Source organism: Coregonus clupeaformis, chromosome 37 (genome assembly GCF_020615455.1).
Source record: "Coregonus clupeaformis isolate EN_2021a chromosome 37, ASM2061545v1, whole genome shotgun sequence".
In the NCBI taxonomy this organism is placed as follows: Eukaryota; Metazoa; Chordata; class Actinopteri; order Salmoniformes; family Salmonidae; genus Coregonus; species Coregonus clupeaformis.
The window spans coordinates 22,379,864-22,398,420 of NC_059228.1; the positions used below are offsets into that span (position 1 = coordinate 22,379,864).

At 44.8% G+C, this 18,557-nt stretch overlaps 1 protein-coding gene across 1 annotated transcript in view; it reads left to right on the forward strand.

Moving 5' to 3' along the window:
- Positions 1–10,708, forward strand: part of LOC121553530 (transmembrane protease serine 9-like) — a 29,301-nt gene extending 18,593 nt beyond the window's left edge. The window contains exons 3-10 of the mRNA XM_041866709.1: positions 1,290–1,452; positions 1,647–1,915; positions 2,052–2,197; positions 2,295–2,625; positions 8,199–8,370; positions 8,584–8,849; positions 9,161–9,270; positions 9,723–10,708. Of these exons, the coding sequence (XP_041722643.1) occupies positions 1,290–1,452; positions 1,647–1,915; positions 2,052–2,197; positions 2,295–2,625; positions 8,199–8,370; positions 8,584–8,849; positions 9,161–9,270; positions 9,723–10,019 (1,754 nt within the window). The 3' untranslated portion in view covers positions 10,020–10,708. The remainder of the gene's footprint in view (positions 1–1,289; positions 1,453–1,646; positions 1,916–2,051; positions 2,198–2,294; positions 2,626–8,198; positions 8,371–8,583; positions 8,850–9,160; positions 9,271–9,722) is intronic.
- The last annotated feature ends 7,849 nt before the right edge of the window (positions 10,709–18,557 follow it).

Sequence of the window (18,557 nt, forward strand, 5' to 3'; positions counted from 1 at the left end):
AGTATCTAGGCGAATCGACATGTCCACCAGCTGATCGAAACTTAGTTTGGTGTCCCTGCAGGCCAACTCTCGACGAACGTCCTCCCTTAGGCTGCACCTGTAGTGGTCGATGAGGGCCCTCTCATTCCATCCCGCATTGGCAGCCAGAGTCCGGAAGTCCAGTGCGAACTCCTGCGCGCTCCTCTTCCCCTGTCTGAGGTGGAACAGACGCTCACCCGCCGCCTTCCCCTCTGGGGGATGATCGAACACCGCCCTGAAGCGGTGGGTGAACTCCGCATAGTTGACTGTAGCGGCGTCTATTCCCCCCCACTCGGCGTTGGCCCACTCCAGTGCCTTGCCGGACAGACAGGAGATGAGAGCGGACACGCTCTCGTATCCCGAGGGCGCCGGGTGGATGGTTGCCAGGTAGAGTTCCACTTGGAGCAGGAAACCCTGACACCCGGCCGCGGTACCATCATAAGCCCTCGGGAGCGAGAGCCGAATCCCACTGGACTCCAGAGGTGAAACGATGGGTATGGCTGATGGTGGTGGTATCGTTGGAGGAGGTGTGGGCAAACCTCCTCTTTCCCATCGCCTCAAGGTGTTCATCACCCCTTCCATGGCGGTGCCAAGATCCTGGATCATAGCCGCCTGTTGTATAACGCGCTCCTCCAGTGATCCCGTTGGCACCGCCGCTCCTGCTGACTCCATGTCGTGGTGTGTTATTCTGTCACGAGTGTCAGTGTAATGCGGTGGATAGAAGTCAGGCGCAGGACACAGAACTCCAAGAAACGTACTTTACTGAAATAAGTAAAGAACACAACACAGAATACCTCCACACAGGGAGGAACTAACCCGCTCACCAACGACACACGTAACCACAAACAATAACACACAAAATACCAAATGAGAGACAGGGGTAAATATAGGGAATACAATCAAACATAATGGGGAACAGGTGTAAACAATAAAGACTAAACTAGACAAACACCGAAACATCGATCGGCAGCAGCTAGTACTCCGGGGACGACGAACGCCAAAGTCTGCCCGAGCAAGGAGGAGGAGCAGCCTCGGCTGAATCCGTGACAGCAATATATGTCACAACAGGTCTAAATATATGTGTCATGACAGTGTTATGACCATATTATAACAGGTTATGACATGGTTATGACTGTGTCATAACGTGTTATGATGCTGGGTGTCAAGTAAAGTCGTTTCATATTGTATTCTATGGCTTAGTGACTCAATTCAGACTCTTATGTTCCAGTATGTGGCACCACTCCACTCATCATTGTTTATCTCTGTTTCAGTGTGTGGGACCACTTCATTCAACAACAAAATAGTGGGGGGTGAGGATGCCCCTGCAGGAAGTTGGCCCTGGCAAGCTAGCCTACACCTATTTGGCGGCCATGTTTGTGGCGGGTCCCTCATCAACAAGGAGTGGGTGATGTCTGCAGCCCACTGCTTCTCTAGGTGAGTTAGCGTGAGATACAGGGGACGTAAAGGTTGTAGCTCAAGGAATATGTCAAACTCTCTGTAATGCAGCTGAGTGCACCTCTTACTTGAAAGAAGTTTCTCCAAAATGTACTTTCGTTTCATGGGAATCTTATATTTTGTCCAATTCTCATATGATGCAAAAAATATATTATCTTCCCATTCCAACAAAGCTCAAGCCCAAATGGTTGGAACATCATCTTGGGTCGACAGAACCAGGAGGGCAGTAACCCCAACGAAGTGTCCAGAACTGTGGCTCAGATCGTGTTACATCCAGTTTACAACAATGACAACAATGACAACGACATCGCTCTGCTCAGACTCACCTCACCAGTCAGCTTCACAAACTATATCAGACCCGTCTGTCTGGCAGCAAGTGACAGTTTTTACCACAATGGCACTGATAGCTGGGTCACTGGCTGGGGCAACATCAACGAAGGAAGTGAGGAGACCTTCATGGAGATGTCAATGACATATTGTGTTGTGAGAAATAGCAGTACATTGCAGACTAAAAAACATAATTTTTCCACTGAAAATGGAATGTTCATCATGAGTCTGTCTCTCATCCTCTCCCTCAGAATTCCTCCCCTCCCCTCAGGCTCTGCAGGAAGTGGAGGTTCCAGTTCTGGGTAATAGACAGTGTAACTGCCTCAATGGGGTCGGCTCAGTCACAGACAACATGCTCTGTGCTGGTGTGCTGACAGGGGGCAAGGACTCATGTCAGGTAGAGTCCATGATAACCCATTTCATTATTGCCCTGTTCCTAAACTATTCTTTGTTTTTTAATGGATTGGAAGACTTACCTTGCTCCATCATTTCAGGGTGACTCTGGAGGTCCAATGGTGACTAAACAGAACTCTGTCTGGATCCAGTCTGGGGTTGTTAGTTGGGGTTTTGGCTGCGCTCGGCCCAATCTCCCTGGGGTATACACCAGAGTGTCTCGCTACCAGCCCTGGATCAACTCCGAGATCACTACTGACAAGCCAGGCTTTGTCCAATTTACCTCCAGTGGGGTAGATACTGACAGCAGTTATACCTGTCCTGGCCTACCCCCTCCTGCTACAACTGTCCCACCATCTACTGGTCCTGCTACAAATGTACCAGTCAAAACAACTAAAGCACCAGATATCACTGTCATTTCAAGTGCAGAAGGTGAGTTTTTTATTACATTTTAAGTTCATCATCGACAAGCCAGGCTTTGTCCAGTTTACCTCCAGTGGGTTAGATGTGGACAGCAGATATACCTGTCCTGGCTTGCCACCAACCATGATCACAACCGGAAGTACATTCACCACTGCTGCACATGAGTTTCCTACCTATGTTGCTACACTCTTAGAAAAAGGTTCCAAAAGGGTTCTTCGGCTGTCCCCATAGGAGAACCCTTTTGGGTTCCAGGTAGAACCCTTTTAGGTTCCATGTAGAACCCTCTGTGGAAAGGGTTCTACATGGAACCCAAAATAGTTCCATCAAAGGGTTCTCCTATGGGGACAGCCGATAAACCCTTTTAGGTTCTAGATAGAGTGGGGGAAAAAAGTATTTAGTCAGCCACCAATTGTGCAAGTTCTCCCACTTAAAAAGATGAGAGAGGCCTGTAATTTTCATCATAGGTACACGTCAACTATGATAGACAAATTGAGAGAGAAAAAAATCCAGAAAATCACATTGTAGGATTTTTAATGATTTTATTTGCAAATTATGGTGGAAAATAAGTATTTGGTCACCTACAAACAAGCAAGATTTCTGGCTCTCACAGACCTGTAACTTCTTCTTTAAGAGGCTCCTCTGTCCTCCACTCGTTATCTGTATTAATGGCACCTGTTTGAACTTGTTATCAGTATAAAAGACACCTGTCCACAACCTCAAACAGTCACACTCCAAACTCCACTATGGCCTCCAAACTCCACTATGGCCAAGACCAAAGAGCTGTCAAAGGACACCAGAAACAAAATTGTAGACCTGCACCAGGCTGGGAAGACTGAATCTGCAATAGGTAAGCAGCTTGGTTTGAAGAAATCAACTGTGGGAGCAATTATTAGGAAATGGAAGACATACAAGACCACTGATAATCTCCCTCGATCTGGGGCTCCACGCAAGATCTCACCCCGTGGTGATCACAAGAACGGTGAGCAAAAATCCCAGAACCACACGGGGGGACCTAGTGAATGACCTGCAGAGAGCTGGGACCAAAGTAACAAAGCCTACCATCAGTAACACACTACGCCGCCAGGGACTCAAATCCTGCAGTGCCAGACGTGTCTCCCTGCTTAAGCCTGTACATGTCCAGGCCCATCTGAAGTTTGCTAGAGTGCATTTGGATGATCCAGAAGAGGATTGGGAGAATGTCATATGGTCAGATGAAACCAAAATAGAACTTTTTGGTAAAAACTAAACTCGTCGTGTTTGGAAGACAAAGAATGCTGAGTTGCATCCAAAGAACACATTTACATTTACATTTACGTCATTTAGCAGACGCTCTTATCCAGAGCGACTTACAAATAGGTGCATTCACCTTATAGCCAGTGGGATAACCACATTACAAATGTATTTTTTTATTTTATTTATTTATTATTATTATTATTATTATTATTATTATTATTATATTTTTTGGGGGGAGGGTGGGTTGGAGTAAAGGGGGGGGTAGAAGGATTACTTTATCCTATCCCAGGTATTCCTTAAAGAGGTGGGGTTTCAAATGTCTCCGGAAGGTGGTGAGTGACTCCGCTGTCCTGGCGTCGTGAGGGAGCTTGTTCCACCATTGGGGTGCCAGAGCAGCAAACAGTTTTGACTGGGCTGAGCGGGAACTATGCTTCCGCAGAGGTAGGGGAGCCAGCAGGCCAGAGGTGGATGAACGCAGTGCCCTCGATTGGGTGTAGGGACTGATCAGAGCCTGAAGGTACGGAGGTGCCGTTCCCCTCACAGCTCAGTAGGCAAGCACCATGGACTTGTAGCAGATGCGAGCTTCAACTGGAAGCCAGTGGAGTGTGCGGAGGAGCGGGGTGACGTGAGAGAACTTGGGAAGGTTGAGCACCAGACAGGCTGCGGCATTCTGGATGAGTTGTAGGGGTTTAATGGCACAGGCAGGGAGCCCAGCCAACAGCGAGTTGCATTAATCCAGACGGGAGATGACAAGTGCCTGGATTAGGACCTGTGCCGCTTCCTGTGTAAGGCAGGGTCGTACTCTCCGAATGTTGTAGAGCATGAACCTACAGGATCGGGTCACCGCCTTGATGTTAGCGGAGAACGACAGGGTGTTGTCCAGGGTCACGCCAAGGCTCTTCTCACTCTGGGAGGAGGACACAACGGAGTTGTCAACCGTGATGGCGAGATCATGGAACGGGCAGTCCTTCCCCGGAAGGAAGAGCAGCTCCGTCTTGCCGAGGTTCAGCTTGAGGTGGTGATCCGTCATCCATACTGATATGTCTGCCAGACATGCAGAGATGCGATTCGCCACCTGGTTATCAGAAGGGGGAAAGGAGAAGATTAGTTGTGTGTCGTCAGCGTAGCAATGATAGGAGAGGCCATGTGAGGATATGACAGAGCCAAGTGACTTGGTGTATAGCGAGAATAGGAGAGGGCCTAGAACTGAGCCCTGGGGGACACCAGTGGTGAGAGCACGTGGTGCGGAGACAGCTTCTTGCCACGCCACTTGGTAGGAGCGACCGGTCAGGTAGGACGCAATCCGAGAGTGAGCCGCGCCGGAGATGCCCAGCTCGGAGAGGGTGGAGAGGAGGATCTGATGGTTCACAGTATCAAAGGCAGCAGACAGGTCTAGAAGGACAAGAGCAGAGGAGAGAGAGTTAGCTTTAGCAGTGCGGAGAGCCTCTGTGACACAGAGAAGAGCAGTCTCAGTTGAATGACCAATCTTGAAACCTGACTGGTTTGGATCAAGAAGGTCATTCTGAGAGCGATAGCAAGAGAGTTAGCTAAAGACGGCACGCTCAATAGTTTTGGAGAGAAAAGAAAGAAGGGATACTGGTCTCTAGTTGTTGACATCAGAGGGATCGAGTGTTGGTTTTTTGAGAAGGGGTGCAACTCTCGCTCTCTTGAAGACGGAAGGGACATAGCCAGCGGTCAAGGATGAGTTGATCAGCGAGGTGAGGTAAGGGAGAAGGTCACCGGAGATGGTCTGGAGAAGAGAGGAGGGGATAGGGTCAAGCGGGCAGGTTGTTGGGCGGCCTGCCGTCACAAGTCGCAAGATTTTATCTGGAGAGAGAGGGGAGAAAGAAGTCAAAGCATAGGGTAGGGCAGTGTGAGCAGGACCAGCAGTGTCATTTGACTTAACAAACGAGGATCGGATGTCGTCAACCTTCTTTTCAAAATGGTTGACGAAGTCATCCACAGAGAGGGAGGAGGGGGGGATTCAGCAGGGAGGAGAATGTGGCAAAGAGCTTCCTAGGGTTAGAGGCGGATGCTTGGAATTTAGAGTGGTAGAAAGTGGCCTTAGCAGCAGAAACAGATTAAGAAAATGTAGAGAGGAGGGAGTGAAAAGATGCCAGGTCTGCAGGGAGTCTAGTTTTCTTCCATTTCCACTCAGAACACCATACCTACTGTGAAGCATGGGGGTGGAAACATCATGCTTTGGGGCAGTTTTTCTGCAAAGGGACCAGGACGACTGATCCGTGTAAAGGAAAGAATGAATGGGGTCATGTATCGTGAGATTTTGAGTGAAAACCTCCTTCCATCAGCAAGGGCATTGAAGATGAAACGTGGCTGGGTCTTTCAGCATGACAATGATCCCCAACACACCGCCCGGGCAACGAAGGAGTGGCTTCGTAAGAAGCATTTCAAGGTCCTGGAGTGGCCTAGCCAGTCTCCAGATCTCAACCCCATAGAAAATCTTTGGAGGGAGTTGAAAGTCTGTGTTGCCCAGCGACAGCCCCAAAACATCACTGCTCTAGAGGAGATCTGCATGGAGGAATGGGCCAAAACACCAGCAACAGTGTGTGAAAACCTTGTGAAGACTTACAGAAAACGTTTGACCTGTGTCATTGCCAACAAAGGGTACAGTGGGGAAAAAAAGTATTTAGTCAGCCACCAATTGTGCAAGTTCTCCCACTTAAAAAGATGAGAGAGGCCTGTAATTTTCATCATAGGTACACGTCAACTATGACAGACAAAATGAGAAAAAAATTCCAGAAAATCACATTGTAGTATTTTTTTATGAATTTATTTGCAAATTATGGTGGAAAATAAGTATTTGGTCAATAACAAAAGTTTCTCAATACTTTGTTATATACCCTTTGTTGGCAATGACACAGGTCAAACGTTTTCTGTAAGTCTTCACAAGGTTTTCACACACTGTTGCTGGTATTTTGGCCCATTCCTCCATGCAGATCTCCTCTAGAGCAGTGAGGTTTTGGGGCTGTCGCTGGGCAACACAGACTTTCAACTCCCTCCAAAGATTTTCTATGGGGTTGAGATCAGGAGACTGGCTAGGCCACTCCAGGACCTTGAAATGCTTCTTACGAAGCCACTCCTTCATTGCCCGGGCGGTGTGTTTGGGATCATTGTCATGCTGAAAGACCCAGCCACGTTTCATCTTCAATGCCCTTGCTGATGGAAGGAGGTTTTCACTCAAAATCTCACGATACATGGCCCCATTCATTCGTTCCTTTACACGGATCAGTCGTCCTGGTCCCTTTGCAGAAAAACAGCCCCAAAGCATGATGTTTCCACCCCTATACTTCACAGTAGGTATGGTGTTCTTTGGATGCAACTCAGCATTCTTTGTCCTCCAAACACGACGAGTTGAGTTTTTACCAAAAAGTTCTATTTTGGTTTCATCTGACCATATGACATTCTCCCAATCCTCTTCTGGATCATCCAAATGCACTCTAGCAAACTTCAGACAGGCCTGGACATGTACTGGCTTAAGCAGGCGGACACGTCTTGCACTGCAGGATTTGAGTCCCTGGCGGCATAGTGTGTTACTGATGGTAGGCTTTGTTACTTTGGTCCCAGCTCTCTGCAGGTCATTCACTAGGTCCCCCCGTGTGGTTCTGGGATTTTTGCTCACCGTTCTTGTGATCATTTTGACCCTACGGGGTGAGATCTTGCGTGGAGCCCCAGATCGAGGGAGATTATCAGTGGTCTTGTATGTCTTCCATTTCCTAATAATTGCTCCCACAGTTGATTTCTTCAAACCAAGCTGCTTACCTATTGCAGATTCAGTCTTCCCAGCCTGGTGCAGGTCTACAATTTTGTTTCTGGTGTCCTTTGTCAGCTCTTTGGTCTTGGCCATAGTGGAGTTTGGAGTGTGACTGTTTGAGTTTGTGGACAGGTGTCTTTTATACTGATAACACGTTCAAACAGATGCCATTAATACAGGTAACGAGTGGAGGACAGAGGAGCCTCTTAAAGAAGAAGTTACAGGTCTGTGAGAGCCAGAAATCTTGCTTGTTTGTAGGTGACCAAATACTTATTTTCCACCATAATTTGCTAATAAATTCATAAAAAATCCTACAATGTGATTTTCTGGAAAAAAAATTCTCATTTTGTCTGTCATAGTTGACGTGTACCTATGATGAAAATAACAGGCCTCTCTCATCTTTTTAAGTCGGAGAACTTGCACAATTGGTGGCTGACTAAATACTTTTTTTCCCCACCGTAGCACCTTTTTTTCCATGTGTGTAGTGTCTTAACTTTTATTTTTTATTTGCTGACCTGTGAAAGAATACGACACTATTTTGTATTAATTACTTACTGTTTTCTTATTTTCCTTTTAGGGCGAGTATGTGGCCGTGCCCCTAAGAGTCCCCGTCTAGGGGGCAACAGTTATAACGTTGTGAGGGGAACCTGGCCCTGGATGGTCAGTCTATACAGAAATGGGATCCATATTTGCGGTGGCACTCTTATCACGGAGGAATTCGTACTTAGTGCTGCACAATGCTTCCCCGGGTAAATTAATCTTGCACTGAGCTTTACAGAGAACAGTTGGATAACACTATCTATGAACCCATATCTGTAATGCATTTTAAACAAACATAATTAGTCATAATCCAGTCATAATGCAGTATATGTGTACATGCATTGTAATCAACATTGAATAGAAAGATTGGCCAGTAAAATCTATTTTATTCAAAGACCATATCTGCTTTTCTGTTCCTGTAGTTCACATTTAAATCCCGACGACTGGACTGTGTTTCTGGGAGAGCAACAGCAGAAAGGATCTGATGTCTGCGAGGTTTCATTGGGCATTGTGAACATCACTCTGACCAACCACACTGGGACTAACATTGCGCTGCTGCAGCTGGAGAACTTCGTAAACTTCAGCAGCTGCATTCAGCCTATATCTGTAGACTGGAGCAACGATGGAAGCTTCCCACCTGGGACTCAGTGCTTTGTGACAGGCTGGGGAAACCAGGACAAGGGCAGGGGTAAGAAACTGTGTTTGTTGGCAAGATGCTGGAAGGTCATTCAATGTTCAAGTAATGGATGCACATGATTCAATCATTCATAATTTCTTCAGGGAAAATGAGATGATGAAATCAGTTCAGAAAATTATTGTTTTTGTTCACCGTATTATTAGGACATTTCATTATTATTAGGACATTCCTTGTTAGTTTATTCTACCACAGGCATGTGGTGGAATATTTCTATGCATGTAATTTTTGTTAAATTATACATACCAGTTGACCATGCGTATTAACTGATGTTTTTAACCCAATTAAATGAATCACTATCCTAGTGAATGGCACCACTGGGACAGGTCTACGAGAGCAGCAGGCTAATGTGATGAGCTGTGGCGACATCTCCTCCACTGAGAACATCTGCACTTCAGCGATGAATCTAGAGCAGGTAACAAAGGCTACAGCAAGGGCTACTTTACTTAAAGCATCCAGGTATAATGCATTATGATGCAGTTATAATACGACTTGTCATGTATGATCTCTTTATAATGTCTTATAAACATCTCTTAATGATCAGGACAAAATAACAGTCAGTTTGAGAGTTGTGAATTTAATGCATAGAGAGGCATTACATACTGTATAGGCCTTGTAATAAGACAGTATAAAGGCTCATAAATGCTTATAACAAGTTATAAAGCATTACACTTGAATGCTTTAAGTGTTACCCATCCGTTTTCATATTTGTTTCTTCAAAACAGAATGTACGGCGGAGAGTGCTAGGCATTGCTGTGTGGTGTAGTAGACTGTGAATGTGGGTGTAGGTCAGAAATATTCATTCTCTGTTTAAGTGATTGTCATTAATATCCAATTCTATGTATTTATGTGTTGTTTTCTCTACAGGGAGATGTAGGTGGCCCCCTGGTGTGTAAGTCTGGCCCGGCATGGTTCCAGGCTGGAGTGATAACAATGAATAAGGATGAAAATGGTACCAATTTGCGAGCGACCGCGATGCACATTTTTGCCAAAACCTCCAGATTCAGGTCCTTTTTTAATAAGATGATCTGTGACTTACCCGCCCTGGAAACAACCACTGCCCCTAACAACACAGGAAATGCAGCCCCCAGCTCCCTCTCTCTTTTGCGCTTATTTTCTTTTTTTCTCCCCATTCTCGCCATGGTCTTGCTGTCAGGCTGGTAGTTCCTCAATCTCTCTTGTTGGCAGTGTCTATAAAATATATCACTTTCTGCACCACAACCAGGGTAATGAAATTTGATGTTTATATTTGTGGTACCAAAGAAAGGAACTGTACTAATTCGACAAATGTGTGAATGTCAGGAATAACCATACTATGAAACTAATGAAGATAACACTTTATGAATCAGTAAAACATTGTTATAACTAATTTGTGGAAACTTTGATGTGATATAATGGTTTTCAAGCAATTAACTGTTTAAATAATACTGATTTATAAACTACCTATAACCCCTTTATAAAGTATACTTTAATGTAAAGTTCCAATGAATGTTTAACATATCAGTTGCACGGCTGTAATGTACACAAACAAAATAAGTTGCCATATATTCTGTTCTTTAACTAATGTTGTCTGTTAAATATAATAATTGTATATTGTTAAAACGTTTAAACAATCAACCTAAATGTGAAAATAAATATTTATCATGAATGCATAAATATAAAGATGTTTTGCTTTTGTTGGCAGTTTGTTTATTTTATTGAAATATCTACATTTATATTCAGGTTTGGTATGTTTCAATAAACTAAACTAATTCATGACATTTACTCTAAGATATTACGTTTAATTGCAAATTCATCCGTTATCCTTGCGCTACTTGGTTATACTTTACTATTCTTTATATATATACTTTATACTTTACTATTCCCTCCAAAAAAAGAATGAATCCAATCTTCCAGCTGGCAAGCTTTATGAATGTGTCTAGTTTCTGTGTCTATTAATTGTAAAGAACAATAAAACAAACATATACTATGTAGCACAATGTATCTGCCATACAACTACCAGAAAAGTTTCTAAGATTTTTTGTTTGTATTATATAAAAGCTGCAAGAGACCTGATTTAAAAGGCAATTCTAATGAGTTACTTCACTGTTAAAAACTACCTGTAATTTTATCGTAAATTATTGGCTGCTGGTTGCAGTAAAAATACAGAAAATATACAATAACTTACTATTTTTACATCTGAATTAATATGTTATTGCTGTAAAGTGACACTTGGGATTCAACATCACCTGGGATTTGAACTTACAACCTCCTGGTTGCCAGCGACCAGAAGGCCACAGATTTATTGGGACGATACATTTCTGCACTTTGCTAAAGGTTCCCGGTAAATTACTGGCTACTGGTGTTGCAGTAAAAAATATTTTAGTAGGGTGTAATTGCTGTAAAATGACTAAGGCATGCTGCTGTATTCTGATTACAGTGAAGTCTTGTAAATTATTATATTTACTGTATTTTTACTGCAACCTCTTGGTTGCCAGCAACCTGAATTTCGTGCTATGCTGCCAGGTCTCTGGGCATGACATTTTATTTATTTATTTTATTTAACCTTTATTTAACCAGGTAAGCCAGTTGAGAACAAGTTCTCATTTACAACTGCGACCTGGCCAAGATAAAGCAAAGCAGTGCGATAAAAACAACAACACAGAGCTACATATGGGGTAAAACAAAACATAAAGTCAAAAATACAACAGAAAATATATATACAAATGTAGCAAGTTATGGAGGTAAGGCAATAAACAGGCCATAGTGCAAAATAATTACAATTAGTATTAACACTGGAATGATGGATGTGCAAGAGATGATGTGCAAATAGAGATACTGGGGTGCAAATGAGCAAAATAAATAACAATATGGGGATGAGGTAGTTGGGTGGGCTAATTTCGGATGGGCTGTGTACAGGTGCAGTGATCGGTAAGGTGCTCTGACAACTGATGCTTAAAGTTAGTGAGGGAGATAGGAGTCTCCAGCTTCAGAGATCTTTGCAGTTCGTTCCAGTCATTGGCAGCAGAGAACTGGAAGGAATGGCGGCCAAAGGAGGTGTTGGCTTTGGGGATGACCAGTGAGATATACCTGCTGGAGCGCATACTACGGGTGGGTGTTGCTATGGTGACCAATGAGCTAAGATAAGGCGGGGATTTGCCTAGCAGTGATTTATAGATGGCCTGGTGCCAGTGGGTTTGGCGACGAATATGTAGTGAGGACTAGTCAACAAGAGCGTACAGGTCATATGGGGCTTTGGTGACAAAACGGATGGCACAGTGATGGACTACATCCAATTTGCTGAGTAGAGTGTTGGAGGCTATTTTGTAAATGACATCGCCGAAGTCAAGGATCGGTAGGATAGTCAGTTTTACGAGGGCATGTTTGGTAGCATGAGTGAAGGAGGCTTTGTTGCGAAATAGGAAGCCGATTCTAGATTTAACTTTGGATTGGAGATGCTTAATGTGAGTCTGGAAGGAGAGTTTACAGTCTAACCAGACACCTAGGTATTTGTAGTTGTCCACATACTCTAGGTCAGATCCGTCGAGAGTAGTGATTCTAGTCAGGTGGGCGGGTGCCAGCAGCGTTCGATTGAAGCGCATGCATTTAGTTTTACTTGTGTTTAAGAGCAGTTGGAGGCTACGGAAGGAGTGTTGTATGGCATGGAAGCTCGTTTGGAGGTTTGTTAACACAGTGTCCAATGAAGGGCCAGATGTATATAAAATGGTGTCGTCTGCGTAGAGGTGGATCTGAGAATCACCAGCAGTAAGAGCGACATCATAGATATACACAGAGAAAAGAGTTGGCCCAAGAATTGAACCCTGTGGCACCCCCATAGAGACTGCCATAGGTCCAGACAACAGGCCCTCCGATTTGACACATTGAACTCTATCTGAGAAGTAGTTGGTGAACCAGGCGAGGCAGTCATTTGAGAAACCAAGGCTATTTAGTCTGCCAATAAGAATGCGGTGGTTGACAGAGTCAAAAGCCTTGGCCAGGTCGATGAAGACGGCTGCACAGTACTGTCTATTATCGATCGCGGTTATGATATTGTTTAGGACCTTGAGTGTGGCTGAGGTGCACCCATGACCAGCTCGGAAACTGGCTATTCGATGCTAATGCAGTACGCCACAGGATGTTTTTGTGCTGGTCAAGGGCAGACAAGTCTGAGGAGAACCAAGGGCTATATCTGTTCTTAGTTCTGAATTTTTTTAATGGGGCATGCTTATTTAAGATTGAGAGGAAAGCACTTTTAAAGAACAACCAGGCATCCTCTACTGATGGAATGAGATCGATATCCATCCAGGATACCTGGGCCAAGTCAATTAGGAAGGCCTACTCGCTAAAGTGTTTTAGGGAGCGTTTGACAGTGATGAGGGGTGGTCGTTTGACCGCGGACTCGTTACAGACGCAGGTGATAAGGCAGTGATCGCTGAGATCCTGGTTGAAGACAGCAGAGGTGTATTTAGAGGGTAAGTTAGTCAGGATGATATCTATAAGGGTGCCCATATTTACGGATTTAGGGTTGTACCTGGTAGGTTCATTGATCATTTGTGTGAGATTGAGGGCATCTAGTTTGGATTGTAGGATGGCCAGGATGTTAAGCATATCCCAGTTTAGGTCAACAAGCAGTACGAACTCTGAGGATAGATGGGGGGCAATCAATTCACATATGGTGTCCAGGGCACAGCTGGGGGCTGAGGGGGTTCTGTAGCAAGCGGCAACAGTGAGAGACTTATTTCTGGAAAGGTGGATTATTAGAAGTAGGAGCTCAAACTGTTTGGGCACAGACCTGGATAGTACAGTATGATAGAGCTCTGCAGGCTATCTCTACAGTAGATTGCAACTCCACCCCCTTTGGCAGTTCAATCTAGACGGAAAATGTTGTAGTTGGGGATGGACATTTCTGCATTTTTGGTGGCCTTCCTAAGCCAGGATTCAGACACTGCTAGAACATCAGGGTTGGCGGAGTGTGCTAACACAGTGAATAACTCAAACTTAGGGAGGAGGCTTCTGATGTTAACGTGCAAAAAAACAATGCTTTACGGTTACAGAAGTCAACAAATGATAGCTCCTGGGGAGTAGGAGTGATACTGGGGGCTGCAGGGCCTGGGTTACCCTCTACATCACCAGAGGAACGGAGGAGGACTAGAATAAGGATACGGCTAAAGGCTTTAAGAACTGGTCTTCTAGTGCATTGGGTACAGAGAAAAAAGGGGCAGATTTCCGGGCGTTGTAGAATAGATTCAGGGCATTATGTACAGACAAGGATACGGAAGGATATGAGTACAGTGGAGGTAAACCTAAGCGTTGGGTAACAATGAAAGAGATAGCATCACTGGAGGCACCGATTGAGCCGGTCTCCGTGTGTATGGGGGGTGGAACAAAGGAGCTATTTGAGGCAGTTTGAGAGGGACTTGGGGGTCTACAGTGAAATTGTATAATAATAACTAACTGGAACAGCAATAGGCAAGGCATATTGACATGGGAGAGAGGCATAAAGCAATCACAGGTGTTATTCAGGAGAGCTAAGACAACAACTGGTAATGGCGATGAAAGTTCGGGCTGAGGCTAAACAGATAAACAGGACAGGGTACCATGTAAAGGAACAGTCCAGCAGGCATCAGCTGTGCAGCTGAGTGATCATAAGGTCCAGTGAACAGCAATAAATTATGTGAGTCCGAGAGCAGTTCGAATTGGTGCTACAGCACAGGCTAGCAGGAAGCACGGCTGTTGTTTGCGTGTGCTAGCGGGCCGGGGCTAGCAGATGGATCTTCGTGGTCGTCGCAACGGGAAGCCTGTTGAAACCACAGACGAATACGTCGGCAGACCAGTCGTGATTGATCGGCGGGGCTCCGTGTCGACTCTAGGAGGTCCCGTCCGGTTGACAGAGAGGTAGATAGCCGGGAGATGGGCCTGACTCGAGGCTAGCTCAAGGCTGATTAGCCAACAACAACATCCATTTGGTTGCAGCTAGCTAGTTGCGATGATCCGGTGTTAAAGGTCCAGTGATTCAGTGATTCGGGCAGAAAAACCTATATGTTCTGGGTCGATAACGCGCTGTGCAGACAGTGCAGACTGGCCGATAATAGTCCAGGCTAGAGCTGGCTGGTAGGTAGTGCAGGTCACGGACAATGGTGAAAAACCACTAACGGTGGCTAATAGCAAGTAGCTAGTTAGCTGGCTACTCCCGTCCGGTAGACAGAGAGGTAGATAGCCGGGATAAGGGCCTGGCTCGAGGCTAGCTCAAGGCTAACTGGAGCTTGCTTCGGGGGACATTGGTGATTAGCCAACAGCAACATCCATTCGGTTGCGGCTAGCTAGTTGCGATCCGGTGTTAATGTCCAGTGATTCAGTTATTCCGGCAGAGAATCCGATGTTCTGGGTGAAAACCGCTAACGGTGGCTAATAGCAAGTAGCTAGTTAGCTGGCTAGCTAGTTTCAACTGGAGATTCTAGATAAAAGGTAAGTCAATAATAGAATCCGTTCCACATTGAGTGAGGCGGGTTGCAGGAACGTATATTTAGTAGAAGGATGAAAAGTGTGATAGGGAAATATGTATGAAAAATAAAATAAATAAATACAGAAAACAGGCAATTTACACGGACACACACAGAGTACACGACCGCAATGCTACGCCATCTTGGATCAGTGGGGATGGGCAAAGTCAAATTATCTGACAACAACAAAATAAAAATAGCAGGGCTCAGGGACACTGACCTCTTGGTCAGGGGTGTGTTGATGATTCTGCGGTGCCACCAGGTACATATTTATTACCAAGAACATACAGTGCATTCGGAAAGTATTCAGACCCCTTCCCTATTTCCACATTTTGTTAAGTTACATCCTTATACTGAAATTAATTAACTTCATTTTTTTCCTAATCAATCTACACACAATACCCCATAATGACAGGTTTTTAGAACAGAAATAACTTATTTACATAAGTATTCAGAACCTTTGCTATTAGACTCGAAATTGAGCTCAGGTGCATCCTGTTTCCATTGATAATCCTTGAGATGTTTCTAAAACTTGATGGAGTCCACCTGTGGTAAATTCAATTGATTGGACATGATTTGGAAAGGCACACACCTGTCTAAATAAGGTCCCACAGTTGACAGAGCATATCAGAGCAAAAAACAAGCCATGAGGTCTAAGGAATTGTCCGTAGAGCTCCGAGACCGGATTGTGTCTAGGCACAGATCTGGGGAAGGGTACCAAAAAATGTCTGCAGCAAGAACACAGCGGCCTCCATCAAGAACACAGTGGACTCCATCATTCTTAAATGGAAGAAGTTTGGAACCACCAAGACTCTTCCTAAAACTGTCCACCCGGCCAAACTGAGCAATCGGGGGAGAAGGGAGGTGACCATGAACCCAATGGTCACTCTGGCAGAGCTCCAGAGTTCTTCTGTGGGATGGGAGAACCTTCCAGAAGGACAACCATCTCTACAGCACTCCACCAATCAGGCATTTATGGGAGAGTGGCCAGACGGAAGCCACTCATCAGTAAAAGCACATGACAGCCTGCTTGGAGTTTGCCAAAAGGCATCTAAATGACTCTCAGACCATGAGAAACAAGATTCTCTGGTCTGATGAAACCAAGATTGAACTCCTTGGCCTGAATGCCAAGCGTCACGTCTGGAGGAAACCTGGCACCATCCCTACGGTGAAGCATGGTGGTGGCAGCATCATGCTGTGAGGATGTTTTTCAGCGGCAGGGACTGGGAGACTAGTCAGGATCGAGGGAAAGATGAACGGAGCGAAGTACAGAGATATCCTTGATGAAAACCTGCTCCAGATCGCTCAGGACCTCAGACTGGGTTGAAGGTTCACCTTCCAACAGGACAACGACCCTAAGCACACAGCCAAGACAATGCAGGAGTGGCTTTGGGACAAGTCTCTGAATGTCCTTGAGTGTCCCAGCCAGGGCCCGGACTTGAACCCAATCGAACATCTCTGGAGAGACCTGAAAATAGCTGTGCAGCGACGCTCCCCATCCAACCTGACAGAGCTTGAGAGGATCGGCAGAGAAGAATGGGAGAAACTAAGCAAATGCAGGACGCCAACCTTGTAGCGTCATACCCAAGAAGACTCAAGGCTTAATCGCTGCCAAAGGTGCTTCAACAAATTACTGAGTAAAGGGTCTGAATACTTATGTAAATGTGATATATCATTTTTTAAATATATATATACATTTGCAAAAATGTCTTAAAACCAGTTTTTTCATGGTCATTATGGGGTATTGTGTGTAGATTGATGAGGGGGGAAAAAAACATTTTAATCAATTTTAGAATAAGGCTGTAACGTAACAAAATGTGGAAAAAGTCAAGGGGTCTGAATACTTTCCGAATGCACTGTAAGTGCCTTTGAACAGGGTATGGTAGTAGCTGCCAGGCGCACTGGATAGAGTTTGTCAAGAACTGCAACGCTGCTGGGTTTTTCACATTCAACAATGTCCCGTCTGTGTCAAAAATGGTCCACCACCCAAAGGACTTCCAGCCAACGGCAGGCCAGTGGTCGAAAACGGGTAATTGATGAAATAAGACAAATGAGGCTGACACGAATTGTGCAGAACAACAGACGGGCTACAGTTAGTCAACTGACAGTCCAGTACAACATTGGTGCCCAAAGACCCATAAAAGAATGCACAACTCATCATACCTTGACACGAATGGGGTATTGCAGCCGAGGACCTTACAGATTTCCACTTCTTTCAACAAAAAACAAGAAACTGCGGCTGTATTGTGCTAAGGAACGAAAACACTAGACATTGGAGAATTGGAAAAACATTGCCAGGTCTGATGAATCCCTGTTCCTGCCGTATCACGCTGATGGGAGGACTAGGGTATGGAGAAAAACACAAGACTACAGTGCCTTGCAAAAATATTCATCCCCATTGGCTTTTTTCCTATTTTGTTGCATTACAACCTATAATTTAAATTGATTTTTATTTGGATTTCATGTAATGGACATACACAAAATAGTCCAAATTGGTGAAGTGAAATTAAATAAATAACTTGTTTCAAAAAAATTTAAAAAATAAATAACGGAAAAGTGGTGCGTGCATATGTATTCACCCCCTTTGCTATGAAGCCCCTAAATAAGATCTGTTGCAACCAATTACCTTCAGAAGTCACATAATTAGTTAAATAAAGTCCACCTGTGTGCAATCTAAGTATCACATGATCTGTCACATGATCTCAGTATATATACACCTGTTCTGAAAGGCCCCAGAGTCTGTAACACCACTAAGCAAGGGGCACCACCAAACAAGCGGCACCATGAAGACCAAGGAGCTCTCCAAACAGGTCAGGGACAAAGTTAGAGAGAAGTACAGATGAAGGTTGGGTTATAAAAAAATATCAGAAACGTTGAACATCCCACGGAGCACCATTAAATCCATTATTAAAAAATGGAAAGAATATGGCACCACAACAAACCTGCCAAGAGAGGGCCGCCCACCAAAACTCACGGACCTGGCAAGGAGGGCATTAACCAGAGAGGCAACAAAGAGACTAAAGATAACCCTGAAGGAGCTGCAAAAATCCACAGCGGAGATTGGAGTATCTATCACTTTAAGCCGTACACTCCGCAGAGCTGGGCTTTACGGAAGAGTGGGCAGAAAAAAGCCATTGTTTTAAGAAAAAAATAAGCAAACATGTTTGGTGTTCGCCAAAAGCCTGTGGGAGACTCCCCAAACATATGGAAGAAGGTACTCTGG